General features: G+C 45.7%; 1 protein-coding gene across 2 annotated transcripts in view; it reads right to left on the reverse strand.

Annotated features, from left to right (window-relative positions):
* LOC142256625 (class I histocompatibility antigen, F10 alpha chain-like) overlaps positions 1-14,366 on the reverse strand; it is a 148,980-nt gene that overhangs the window by 17,555 nt on the left and 117,059 nt on the right. The window contains exons 6-7 of one of the 2 annotated variants that reach the window (XM_075328419.1): positions 13,415-13,444; positions 5,835-5,861 (exon numbers count right to left, since the gene is read on the reverse strand). In XM_075328419.1, coding sequence (XP_075184534.1) covers positions 5,835-5,861; positions 13,415-13,444 — 57 coding nt within the window. Of the gene's footprint in view, positions 1-5,834; positions 5,862-10,879; positions 13,445-14,366 lie in introns of those variants that run through there. The other variant, XM_075328410.1, reaches the window with a different exon arrangement.

Here is a 14,366-nt window from a genome sequence, read left to right on the forward strand (position 1 = left end):
GAGGGATAGATAGAGGACAGATCGCTGCATTTCCCACGGTCGGCAGTGAGTTCACATTACCGGCCGTGGGAAATGACAGGTAATTACCTCTGCTGTCTCGCTGCATTCATTCAGCAGTGTCTGTGTCAGTCGCGGCTGGATGTAAGCAGCGCAGGACCTGTGGATTACGCCGGAGCTGTGGATTACGCCGGAGCTTTGGTACGGGAGGGGTTAATAAAATGGTGAACGAGGCTTGTTTGTTTTATTTAAAATAAAGGATTTTTCGGTGTCTGTGTTTTTTTCACTTTACTTACGGGTTGATCATGTCAGCTGTCACATAAACGCTGCCATGATCAAGCCTGGAGTTAATGGCGGTGGTCCCCCACCATCATTAACCCCTTGTATTACCCTGACCACCACTGCTACACGGCGGCAGGAAGAGCCGGGGGACACGCCGGTGCTGCCGCATAATGCATGCGACAGTGCCGGGGCAGCTGCAGCTGATATTCTCGGCTGCCGGAGGGGGAGTGAGGCGGGGGACATTAACCCTGCCCCTCTCCCTCCCCAGCCTGAGAATACCGGGCCGCCGCTGTGTGCTTACCTCGGCTGGAAGGTAAATATGCAGCGGAGCCCACGTTCTTTGTTTTCTATATTTCCGTTTTCTTTCTATGTGTGTTCTATGTGTCTGTGTCTATGTGTTCTGTGTCTGTGATGTCTGTGTATGTGATCTGTGTGTGTGTGATCTGTGTGTGTTTACTCTCTGCTCTGCTTCCTCTTCCTGTAATGACATCACTTCCTTGCAAAACCGCAGCAAGTGATGTACATTACCGGAGGTAAACCGCGAAATACCGCAGGGAATAACGCAGGAAAACGCAGTGAACCGCACAGAATTTGCTGCCTGCGTTATTCCCTGCGGGATTTCATGATTAACATTGGAGTCAATGGAGTGAAATCCCGCAGCGATGTGCGGAAAAGAATTGACATGCACTTGTTTTTGCTGCGGGAATCCCGCAGCAAAACATGCAGCTGTCAAATTCCGCCTAGTGCGCACAGGATTTTTTTTCTCCATAGGATTTGCTGGTGATTCACTGCAGAGATGTTATGAACATTTTCTGCAGCGAAACATGCAGCAAATCCGCGGAAAATCCGCGGCAAAATCCGGTAAGTGCGCACATAGCCTTAGGGTGCGTTTTTGGTCTTAAAACTGCATGACTTTGCTTCACCAGGAAACTCTATTTTTCATATTTGCTGTCCGCACAGTGCAGTTTTGTTTTAGTGCGTTTTTGTGGTGACCACAAAGATGCAACATGTCAATTATTTCTGCGTTTTTGCCAGCGTTTTTCACCCATGCAATGCATAGGGAAAAAACGCAGCAACAAAAAATGCAGCAAAAAATGCGCAAAATGCATGCGTTTTTTGGATGCGTTTTTACTGCGGGTGCCTTTTTGTGAGTTTTTTTGCGGCCAAAACCGCACAAAAACGCTGCATCTTTGTGGTCATGAAAAAAGGCAACGTGCGGACATAGCCTTAAGGCCATGTCTCACTAAGAAACATCGCTAGCAACATCGCTGCTGAGGCACGACTTGCTAGCGATGTTGCTGTGTGTGACAACCAGCAATGACCTGGCCCCTGCTGTGAGGTCGCCGCTCGTTGCTGAATGTCCTGGACCATTTTTTAGTTGTTGCTGTCCCGCTGTGAAGCACACATCGCTGTGTGACAGCCAGAGAGCAACAACTGAATGTGCAGGGAGCGGGGAGCCGGCTTCTGCGGACGCTGATAACCATGGTAAACATCGGGTAACCAAGAAGCCCTTTCCTTGGTTACCCGATATTTACCTTCGTTACCAGCGTCCGCTGCACTCACGCTGTCAGTGCCGGCTCCCTGCTCCCTGCACACATAGCCAGACTACACATCGGGTAATTAACCCGATGTGTACTCTGGCAGGAGTGCAGGGAGCCAGCGCTAAGCGGTGTGCTCTGGTAACCAAGGTAAATATCGGGTTGGTTACCCGATATTTACCTTAGTTACCAAGTGCAGCATTGCTTCCACGTGTCGCTGCTGGCTGGGGGCTGGTCACTGGTTGCTGGTGAGATCTGCCTGTTTGACAGCTCACCAGCGACCATGTAGCGACGCTCCAGCGATCCCTGCCAGGTCAGGTTGCTGGTGGGATCGCTGGAGCGTCGCTTAGGTCTGACTGTGTGAAATCTCACCAGCGACCTCCTAGAAACTTAGGGGTGCTTCACACACAGCGAGCTCGCTGCCGAGATCGCTGCTGAGTCACGCTTTTTGTGACGCAGCAGTGACCTCATTAGCGATCTCGCTGTGTGTGAAACTGAGCAGCGATCTGGCCCCTGCTGCGAGATCGCTGCTCGTTACACACAGCCCTGGTTCATTTTCTTCAAAGGCGCTCTCCCACTGTGACACACAGATCGCTGTGTGTGACAGCGAGAGAGCGACAAATGAAGCGAGCAGGGAGCAGGAGCCGGCGTCTGGCAGCTGCGGTAAGCTGTAACCAAGATAAACATCGGGTAACCAAGGTGGTTACCCGATATTTACCTTAGTTACCAGCCTCCGGCGCTCTCACGCTGCCTGTGCTGCCGGCTCCGGCTCTCTGCACATGTAGCTGCTGTATACATCGGGTTAATTAACCCGATGTGTACTGTAGCTAGGAGAGCAAGGAGCCAGCGCTAAGCAGTGTGCGCGGCTCCCTGCTCTCTGCACATGTAGCTGCATTACACATCGGGTTAATTAACCCGATGTGTACTGTAGCTAGGAGAGCAAGGAGCCAGCGCTAAGCAGTGTGCGCGGCTCCCTGCTCTCTGCACATGTAGCTGCATTACACATTGGGTTAATTAACCCGATGTGTACTGTAGCTAGGAGAGCAAGAAGCCAGCGCTCAGTGTGCGCGGCTCCCTGCACACACAGCTAAGCGGTGTGCGCTGGTAACTAATGTAAACATCGGGTAACCATACCCGATGTTTACCTTAGTTACCAGTGTCCGCAGCTTCCAGACGCCGGCTCCGTGCAAGCGCAGCGTCGCTTGCACGTCGCTGCTGGCTGGGGGCTGGTCACTGGTCGCTGGTGAGGTCTGCCTGTTTGACAGCTCACCAGCGACCATGTAGCGATGCAGCAGCGATCCTGACCAGGTCAGATCGCTGGTCGGATCGCTGCTGCATCGCTAAAGTGTGAAGGTACCCTTACCAGCGATCCCTATCAGGTTGTATCATTGTTGGGATTGCTGGTAAGTTGTTTAGTGTGAAGGTACCTTAACTGTGGATTTTCTGGTCTTATCAGGGTTTGCTGCCTCATTAATGATCCTTATCACCCCCTGCTGATTTCTAATTTACACGATTGCCTTTGTACCATTGATCTATTACCAACATAGGATCTTTGCTGGGGGATGGGGTTTATATTCATCTGTATACCCTGTCACCTGGGTGCCTTAGCCTTAGGGTACCGTCTCACTAAACGATGTACCAGCGATTCCGACCACGATACGACCTGGTCAGCATCGCTGATGCGTCGCTACATGGTCGCTGGTAAGCTGTCAATCAGGCAGATCTCACCAGCGACCAGCCACCAGCGACTCTGCACTTATTAACCAGGGTAAATATCGGGTAACTAAGCAAAGCGCTTTGCTTGATTACCCAATATTTACCATGGTTACCAGCGTACATCGCTTAGCGCTGGCTCCCTGCACACAAATTCCAAGTGCGGTGAAATTTCAAAAAAGTGCAATTGCACAATTGTTTTTGGGATATTTTATTCACCATTTTCGCTATATAGTGAAACTAATGTGTCAGAATGAAGCCTCACATGTTGATGCCAAACATGTATACTTCTATTTTTATCTAAGAGGTTAAAAAAATTCAGAAGTTTGTCCAAAAAAAAGTAGCACTTTTTGCGCCATTTTCTTAGACCCGTAGTGTTCTCATTTTTCTGGAGGTGGGACTCAGTGATGGCGTATTTTTTGCATCTGGAGCTTGCATTTTTAATGATAGCATTATTGTGCAGCTGCTACATTTTGATTTCCTCTTATTGAATTTTAAGAAAATGTTGCAGGGACCAAAAAATGTAATTTTGCGGTTTGGAATATTCTTCTCGTCACGCCATGTACCGAACAGACTAATAGATTTTATATTTTTATAGATTCGGCATTTGTGAATGTGGAGAAATCAAATATATTTTATTTTTTTAACCATTTCATTTTCATTGGGGTGAATGGGGGTGGTGGTTTGAACTTTTAGGTGTTTTTTATTGTTTCATATTTTTAAAAACTTTTTTTACATTTTTTATTTACTTTACTAGTCCCCCTAGGGGACTTTATCACAGTCTAATTGCTTGTTCATTTCTGCTGACCAGAACTGCACAGCTCTAATCAGCAGAAATGCAGCGTTTCTGTAAGAGCCGCCACTTTGTCAACTCTTATAGGATGTGAGTCACATGACCCCATGCTGCCATGGCAGCCATCGGTTCACTGTGATCACGTCACGGGCCCTCCGATGGTGGCGGAGAACAGTGTGATTCCCATCGTGGCCATTTAAATCGCACTGTCAGTATTTGAGCGCAATTTGAGTGGCAAGAAGGCGCGAGTGGATTGCTGATCCACTCGCGCCTGATAGCCCCACATGTCTGCTGTTCAAATCAGCAGACATGTGTGGGGATAACAGCCGGCTCACCGCACCAGCTGTCAGCTGCATGACCAATGACAAGATAATGAGATGGTGATTTTTTTATTGCCAATGTGTGGCGCCCTGGACAAGCCAGGGGCCACAGGTAACAACACACACACACACCCCCACCCTAAGCAGTTCACAGCAGACATCCCCAGTGAGACCTGATTTCTTCCTCGGGTTCAGACAGACACAACAGGTGGGCGGAGTCAGTCAGATGGGCCCGCCCACCGAGGAGTTTAGCTGGCCTGAGGCAGGAAACAAGCCCAGACAAGTCCAGGCAGAGGAAGAGAGAGGAGGTCTGCAGAGAGGCAGACGCAGACTGGGGTCTAGGTTGGAGCCTAGGGCCCTCGTGTAGCAGTCAGGCAGACGGTAGTGGCCGTCTGCGAGAGCCGGGAAGACAGTCTGGTGGAACCGTAGGTAGCCGGGGCTGGGCGGTGGCCCACTGGTACTGAACCGGGGAGCCAGCTGGAAACCGGAGCGCAGGAGGAGTGTACGAAAGGTGCAGGAAAGGACTTACATTACCAACCTGGGGTCAGGGGAAAAACACCGCAGCCGTCTGTGGGACCCGTCCATCCAGCCGTTTGTTTCATCAGAGACTCTGTGTACATCATTGGCTGAGTGAGTACCACCGTGCCGTGCGGCACAGCGCTGCCCCCGCGACACTGCACCTCACCAGGCCCTGTAACCCGCCTGCAATCCATCCCCACCCCATCACCGGGCCCCGGGACAACCAACCCCCTACCCACGGAGGGGAGAACCAACATCCAAGCTGCTCCCTGTTATCGCTCCCGGGATCCCCGTCCAGAGCAGCGGTGGTGTCACCAATCTCACCACAACCGTGGGTGGCGTCACGAACAATAACCAAATCCCCACAATCCAATCCCCACCCTTTTCACTCACGGGCGAGGAGCGCCGCTCGAGTCCCCGGGATCCGGCCCACCGCTCAAGCCACCACCGAGCAGCAGCAGCCGCAGCAGCAGCGGCCGGACCCGAGCAGTGGGAGAGCGCAGCGTCCCCTCCTCCGCCCGCGACAAATGCAGTTCGGAGAACAATTTCTCCTTCTTCAGGACAAAAATCTCTCCACGTTATCCACTATGCTTAGATAAGACTCTATTTGCTCAACTTTTTTCTTTCCAGTTTACTGCATCCTGATCAGAGCCACATATGCAAAATACTTACTGCTTGTCTTGTAGCCGCTTTGCTTTTCTGAAATAAGCAGAGGTGATGAGATTAGGATGAGAAATCAGAAGATGCCATTATCATTGGTGACATATAATAACTGTGATTCAGTAAAGGGTATGGTGGTACATGGAAGATATATTCCTCCTGGCCAGTGCCTTTTGCACTGTTGAGCACCACCTCCAAATATGTGTTACCCACTTACCAGCATATATAAAAGACAAGGGCCACATTCTTCAAATTTTACAAACCATAGCTTGGAAAGACTCTTTCACCTTGGGCAACTCTTGATATCAAATCTATATACAGTACATAGTAATTGAACATTCTAATGTATGCCAATCTGCCTCAGAAGCCCTCACTAATCTAAATATTTACAGCAACTCACAAATACAATTTATCACAGACCGTAAATTATTCATACCCATAATTACTTCTGCTACCATCAACACTTATTTTCAAACGTGGGTTACCGCAATGGGTACAAAATTCACTCCTAGCTATGCTAACATCTATGTGGGCAGTTGGGAGGAGGAGACAGTTTTCTAGAATGGTCAACTGGTCCCCTGGTGTTTTACGGATGGTGAGTGCAATCTGATATTCTATTTTTCTTTTTGAATGTCACATGACTTTTTTCTATATGTGTTCCACAACATCCTTTTTTTCTACCATTTGTTTTTTTCTGTGATATTGAGTGCTTGGGTGGTGCCAGCATTTTTTCTTAGTTACCCTGAGATATTTTTGTTAGACACCCTTGCTCTCAGAGGCATCAATTTCGACTTTGAATTATTTGCCTTTTAAAATTCCACCAATTTTGACATTGAATTATTTGGCAAATACCACCAATTAACCCCTCTCACCCGTTTTCTCCCTTCCTCTCCCCTTTCCAAATCTAAGATTTTTATTTTTTTTATCCCCCATCTTCCCTCTCCTTTTCCCATGTTTTGTCTTCAGCCTAACCCCTTTCCTTTTCCTATCCCCCCTTCCCATCCATTTGCCCCCCTTTTTCCTACATATTATCATCACTTTCTCCTCTCCACTACATATACAGTATATCATTTTTATATCCACTTGTTAATTTGCATCACTCTCCAACCTCCTAACACCAACTATATCTATTAATACATCCTCAGTACACACGGACAGTTACTAACTAATAAACCGTAACCATGCATCTTGCAGCATCAAGTCAATGTATTATGTCCAAAAGGGCCATCCAAACATACAGCCCATTTCGTACACATTCATACTATTTAGTGTATTTTAGTCACTTTTTCCACCATTCGTTTTTGTCCATGGACTCATCCTTTCACCTTTCCATTTTAGTTTATTCCTTTTTCACATTACACATAATATATTCTATATTTTATATTCCATTAATTAAATATATTTCTATTTTTTTCTTTTATTTTTAATTATTTTTTTATCTTCTGTACAGAACAATTATTTTTTGTTATATGTACAGTGGGTACGGAAAGTATTCAGACCCCTTTGAATTTTTCACTCTTTGTTTCATTGCAGTTATTTGGTAAATTCAAAAAAGTTCTTTTTTTTTCTCATTAATGTGCACTCTGCACCCATCCGCCATCTTGAAAGAAAAAAAACAGAAATGTAGAAATTTTTGAAAATTTATTAAACAAGAAAAACTGAAATATAACATGGTCATAAGTATTCAGACCCTTTGCTCAGTATTGAGTAGAGGCACCCTCCCTTTTGAGCTAGTACAGCCATGAGTCTTCTTGGGAATGATGCAACAAGTTTTTCCACACCTGAATTTGGAGATCCTCTGCCATTCTTCCTTGCTGCAATGAAACATTCTGGATATATTTACATAAGAGTGTTTGAAATTCTATGACTGTTATGTAATAAAAATATTGAAACACGAAAAAAAAAAAAAAAAAGAAACAAAGAGTGAAAAAGTTAAAGGGGTCTGAATACTTTTTGTACACACTGTTTGTGTATATGTTTGCTACGCTACCGTACACACTCAGTCCTTTTTTCATATACATACATTCATATACACACACATTCTTGCATTTTGTTTTCTGTATATAACTTGTACACATACATTCAAACAAATTAACCACTGATCTTCCGTCATAGTTTTCTTTAAGGAGTTATGGGCCTTTTTTCATACTCTATTTGTTTTGATCTCATTTAATTTTATTTTTCTTAATTTTACTCCATTTTATTAATAAAATTCTAACCACATTTTTTGCACCAGCTATTGTCAGAACCCCCATATCCATATATTAAATTTAATTATTGGTTTTTACAGTCACTGATGTATTCTGACACCACGACCACTACCGTTGTGATGGTGCACCACCACATTATGGGTGTCAGGTCCGAGCATTCCTACATGAACAGTGTCCTGGAAAGTGGATAGGTCATCGTGGGCCAGTTGAATGGCCACCAAGGTCTCCTGATCTGACCCCCGTAGACTTTTATCTTTGGGGTCATCTGAAGGTAATTGTCTATGCTGTGAAGATACAAGATGTGCAGCATCTGAAGCAACGGATACTGGAAGCCTCTGCTAGCATTACTTCTGCGGTGTTGCTATCAGTGTGTCAAGAGTGGAAGAAGAGGGTGGCATCGACAATCCAACACAATGGGCAGCACTTTGAACACATTTTATAAGTGGCCATAGAATTGTAAATAATGAACGAATAAAGTTACGTTAAAACCAAGCACACCATTGTTTTTTCTTGTGAAATTATTATTATTATTATTTATTATTATAGCGCCATTTATTCCATGGCGCTTTACAAGTGAAAGAGGGTATACGTACAACAATCATTAACAGTACATAACAGACTGGTACAGGAGGAGAGAGGACCCTGCCCGCGAGGGCTCACAGTCTACAGGGAATGGGTGATGGTACAATAGGTGAGGACAGAGCTGGTTGCGCAGTGGTCTACTAGACTGAGGGCTATTGTAGGTTGTAGGCTTGTTGGAAGAGGTGGGTCTTGAAGTTTCTCTTGAAGCTTTCCACAAATTTTCAATAAGTTTGATGTGTTACATGACCCTCTTCCCATTGGAAAAAATAAAATTGGATCCAAAATGGCCGACTTCAAAATGGCCGCCATGGTCACCAACCATCTTGAAATGTTTCCCCCCTCCCATATACTAATGAGCAACAAACAGGAAGTTGATATCACCAACCATTCCCATTTTATTTAGGTGTATCCATATAAATGGCCGACCCTGTACTCAAGCATCACATCCATCAGTAACCCAATCATTCACGGTTATCACTGCACCTCCATGAGTTAGCACGGTAGCTCTGAATTTTTCCTATTTCTCTTTATCTGACAAGTTCTATGCAGACCCTGCCTGACTACCTGCAGCTCCTCATCAGTCACCAGTGTGATTGCCAATCAGGCTATTTTGTAGTGACCAGAAAAGCCACTACTAATGTGTGTTCTGTATTATCTATGTGATTACATTTGTGACACCCATTCCCCACCTTGGGAGGAGGTAAATTATTTAGCGTTGCGCTGCCCTCTACTGCCTTGGTTTGGTATTGCAATTGATTTGAAAGCAAGGAAGTGGCTGTTGGGGGCGGAGCTTGAGGAGGTAGTTAAAAGAAAAACCGGTTAGATGCGGTTGAGTTGCTGTGAAGCAGGGGGGAAAAAAAAAGACCTCCATTGAGATATGTGGGGAGTGTAATTATCAGCCTATTCGGAGCGCCCCCTTTCTGCAACAACAGAGTATTGAAAAACGCAGTTAATCCAATTGATAGTGACATCCATCCTCCCAAGGCCGGGATAGGAAAAACGCTTGAACTAGTCCAGTATTTAAGAGATCTCTTTATTGCTATGAAATGACTGTCTATTGGAAATGGAAAATCAACTTTGATTGACTAAAGGTTGGCCACAAGATTTAAAGGGAACCTGTCAAAATTAGCTTGAAACCTAAACGTTTCCCCCTCTGCAGCTCCTGGGCTGCATTCTAGCAATGTTCCTGTTGTTTACGTGCCCCCTTTCTGACCAAAATAAAGACTTTATAAAGTGGTACCTTTTTGTATTGAAATCTTGATAATGGTACACGGGGGCAGGCTCTCTAGTGGCCGTTAGTCTGCCTCCTTGTCGCTTTAGGCCGTCCCCATCGCTCCATTTCATATCTCAGGATGCCGCCCACTGCGCCTGAGGTCCCGTGCGCGCGAGGACCGCTGGTCACGTGTGCGCAGGCACGAGGTTATGGGCGGCGCTGAGATTGCATTGCAAGTGCCCGCCCATCATCTCATGGCCACGCTCTCCCCTCTGCCACCAGCGTTCTGCGCAAGCGCTGGCCAGATGACCCGACATCACCTCTTTCCCATCTTACCCTGCAGCAGGAAATAGATGGGAGGAGCGGAGCAGGACACCACCGGTTACGAGAGGTGACGTTGGGTCATCTGGCCAGCGCTTGCGCGGAACGCTGGAGGCAGAGGGGAAAGGGCGGGCACGAGATGATGGGCGGGCACTTGCGATGCAATCATAGCGCCGCCCATAATCTCGTGCCTGCGACACACGTGACCAGCGGTCCTCGCGTGCGCGGCACCTCGGGCGCAGTAGGCGTCATCCTGAAGTATGGAATGGAGCAATGGGGGATGGCCTAAAGCAACAGGAGGCAGACTAACGGCCACCAGAGAGCCCGCCCCGTGTACCATTATCAAGATTTCAATACAAAAAGGTACCACTTTATAAAGTCTTTATTTTGGTCAGAAGGGGGGCACATAAACAACAGGAACATTGCTAGAATGCAGCCCACGAGCTGCAGAGGGGGAAACATGGGGTTTAGGTTTCAAGCTAAATTTCTGATGACAGGTTCCCTTTAAGTAAAGTTCCTCATTCACGTTTTTACAGAATCCTCGGTCTCTGTCTTCCTTCAGCGGCCTTATACCCGGCAGATATCACCACAACTCATAGTCTCCTATCTCTGTTATTTTTCTCTTTATAATTTGCAACCTAACCTAGGGATTTGCTGGAGCCATCGGAGACACCGTGACCTGAACATCTTCTGAACTAAAACAAGAACAAGAGAGGCGATCTGCGGTTCAATACATATTTTTATTTTGTATAAATATTCATAAAAATGTGGACAAGTGAGGAGAGGAAAACAACGGTATACATCACCGCAAACATTTAGGTACAGAATAAAGTATGCCAAGTATCTTCAGTAATACAAGATATAAGGTCATATCCAACAAGGATGGAGGTCCTATAGTTAGGAGAAAGACCACATCAGGTAGACGCATCAATCCACTCCCGCTAGAACACTAATTGAAGGCAAAATAAGCCATATCCATAACAATTCATATGAATATCCAGGCAGGAGGGATTGAGACGGGACCTCAGATGTGGAAAAGACTCCAAATGTTATCCGTTTGTTATAATAACAATTGCGTATTAGATGCACATCCGTATTCACGCATCAAAAGAGGATTTACCATAGTAATCCATGGGGATTGCATTCTATATAGGTTCTGCTCTAAGGCCACAACATAGAAACCCCAAAAATAAAGCATCAACAGATGATTTATATGTGTATAGATGTAATTTACACACAATTCAATGCATATGGGGAAACTGCGGTACAAGCAGAAGCATAAATTACCTCATAGGCATATCAGTGTATTAATCCACATCCATATGCCTATGCATCACAACCAAAGTTACCCATGTGCCGATCCATAAGAAACTGTATATTCTGCGAGCTCTGTTAAAGAGGTCACAACATACAAACTCTGTGTATGAAAATTCCAGAAGTAGTTTGTATGTATATAATCCAAATTTCATAAAGGATCAATACACATGAGAACAGCGGCATAAGCAGCAATATGGAAATACCCCACATATGATTATACGCATGCAAATGCATGCACGTACATTGGAGTCCACATGGAAGTCAATGGAGTATCTTCCATGGAAGTCAATGTGTGCGTCATGCAGTTATCCGTATGCCCATACATCACAACCAAAGTTACCCATGTGCTGATCCATAAAAGACCATATTCTCTGCGAGCTCTAATGAAGAGGTCACAGCATACAGACACCATATATGGGAAATTCAAAGGTAGTTTGCATGCATATAGATCAAATTTTATAAAGGATCAACACATGTGATAAACAGCGGCATAAGCAGCAATATGGAAATACCCTACATATAATTATACGCATACAAATGCATACACACACACTGAAATCTACATGGAAGTCAATGGAGTATCTTCCATAGAAGTCAATGGGTGTATCATGCAGGATATAATACAGAGTTTAATGATATAAGCCTATATGGATAAATGTGTTTAGAATTAAAACTATAGCAGGTGAACATACACAAGCTATAGTATCATGACTTAGTGCAGACAAGCCACATAGGCATAACCTCACAGCGATTACCAGTAGTGTGCTCGTTTAAACGGAGATGTTTAAATAAATCACAAGCCACAGCACGTGCAAGTGTCAGTGCAAAAAAAGCATCTAGCACCACGGGGCAATATGGCCAATAGTGCCACCGGGTAGCAAGGATTAAAGCACTAACACTACACATGCACTAATGGCCAGCGACCACCATCACAATTACAGCGGGAAAAAAGGGAATTATATTCCCACCTAGAGGGGCTAAGCCCACTCTCTGGACAAACCAAATGATGAATAAGACATTACCTACGATGTGTAGTTTGCAGGTGGAATGCGCCCGATGCGCATTTCGGAGTGTACCTTGATCTTCTGAACTAGTAGGCCCGGCTTCTCACAAGGCGGTGCGGCAAATTACAATTTTATCCTATTATTTTAACTGTCATTCTAGCTATTTTGATCAATAAATTTCTTACCAATATTCGTTTACACGTGTTTTTTTTATACTCCTCATTTCCCTATTCTGATCAACACTTCCCCACCACTCACAATCGCCCCAGGCTCCAGAGTGCCAGTGCCCTTCTTCAGGACAAAAATCTCCCCACATTATCCACTATCTTCAGATAAAGGGGGCTTTACACGCTGCAACATCGCCCCCGTCGTTTGTGGGTCACGGGCAAATCGTTGCTCGTGGCGGACAAATTCGCTGCTACCCGTCACACGGACTTAACCTTCTTAACGACGTCGCTGTGGCCGGTGAATAGCCTCTTTTCTGAGGGGGCGGTTCGTGTGGCGTCACAGTGACGTCACACGGCAGGCGTCCAATAGAAGCAGAGGGGCGGGGAGCAGCCATAGGAAAGTCACGCCCACCTCGTTGTCGGAGGACACAGGTGCGGTGTTGTTTGTCGTTCCTGGGGTGTCACACGTAGCGATGTGTGCTGCCTCAGAAATGACAAACAACCTGCGTCCAGAACAAGGAACGATATTTGGGAAATAGACGACGTGTCAACGATCAACGATTTGGTGAGTATTTTACATCATTAGCGGTCGCTCATATGTGTCACACGCAACGACGTCACTAACGAGGCCGGATGTGTGTCACGATTACCGTGACCCCAACGACATCTCATTAGCGATGTCGTTGCGTGTAAAGCCCCCTTAAGACCCCATTTTCGCTACTTTTTTCTTTCCAATTTATTGCCTTCCCGATCAGAGCCACATATGCAAGATACTCACTGCGGGTCGTATTGTAGCTGCTTTGCATTTCTGAAATAAGCAGAAAAGATTAAATCAGGATGAGAAACCTGAAGACGCCATTATCATTGGTGACATAACTGTGGCACAATAGAGTAAATAGAATTAATCCCTTTCGTTGCTTCTGTAGGATGAAGAGGATCTCAGAGCAAATTTGTTTTTACTCCAAAGGTTTATTGTTACATACAATTAGAAAAAAACAGACAAAAAATGGACAACGTGTTACAGCTAACAAAAGCCTTCATCAGGCTTTTGTTAGCCGAAACGCGTTGTCCGTTTTCTATAATTGAATGTAACAATAAACCTTTGGAGTAAAAACAAATTTGCTCTGAGATCCTCTTCATCCTCCGGAAGCGCCGAAAGTGACCCACATTGTTTCCCGTAGATTCGTGCTGCATACTGGAGGATACCAAAAGACTTGATCCACTACACGGATCATACAAGTGAAAACAGAAGAAATCTGCACGGTGAGTGTAAAATCTGTTCGATCACTGTAACCTGTGTTCACATATACAGTATCTACACAGATTCGGCGCCCCGTTGCCTTCCTCTTTTTCTTTCTGTGATAACTGTGGCGCAGTAAAGAGTATGGTGGTAGATGGAAGATATATTCCTCCTAGCCTGTACCTTTTGCACTGGTGAAGAGCAGGGAAAAGGTCAAACCCTGGCCTTCTCTGCTGTTCTGGGTTTTTGGGGCAATGCCCGACTTGCTCAGCATAAATAGGCAGCCAGAACTTCTCAGTGTGTGGGTGGTTGGGCTGGAGAACTGAAGGAAACTGTGAGGGTAAGGCTACTTTCACACCTCCGGTTTCTGCAATGCGGCACAATACGGCACTCTGCAGAAAAACCGCAACCGTTTTTTTTGCCGCCGGTTGCGGGTTTTTTTGCATAGACTTACATTAGTGCCGTATTGTGCCGCAGGGGCTTGCGTTCG

Source organism: Anomaloglossus baeobatrachus, chromosome 1 (genome assembly GCF_048569485.1).
Source record: "Anomaloglossus baeobatrachus isolate aAnoBae1 chromosome 1, aAnoBae1.hap1, whole genome shotgun sequence".
In the NCBI taxonomy this organism is placed as follows: domain Eukaryota; kingdom Metazoa; phylum Chordata; class Amphibia; order Anura; family Aromobatidae; genus Anomaloglossus; species Anomaloglossus baeobatrachus.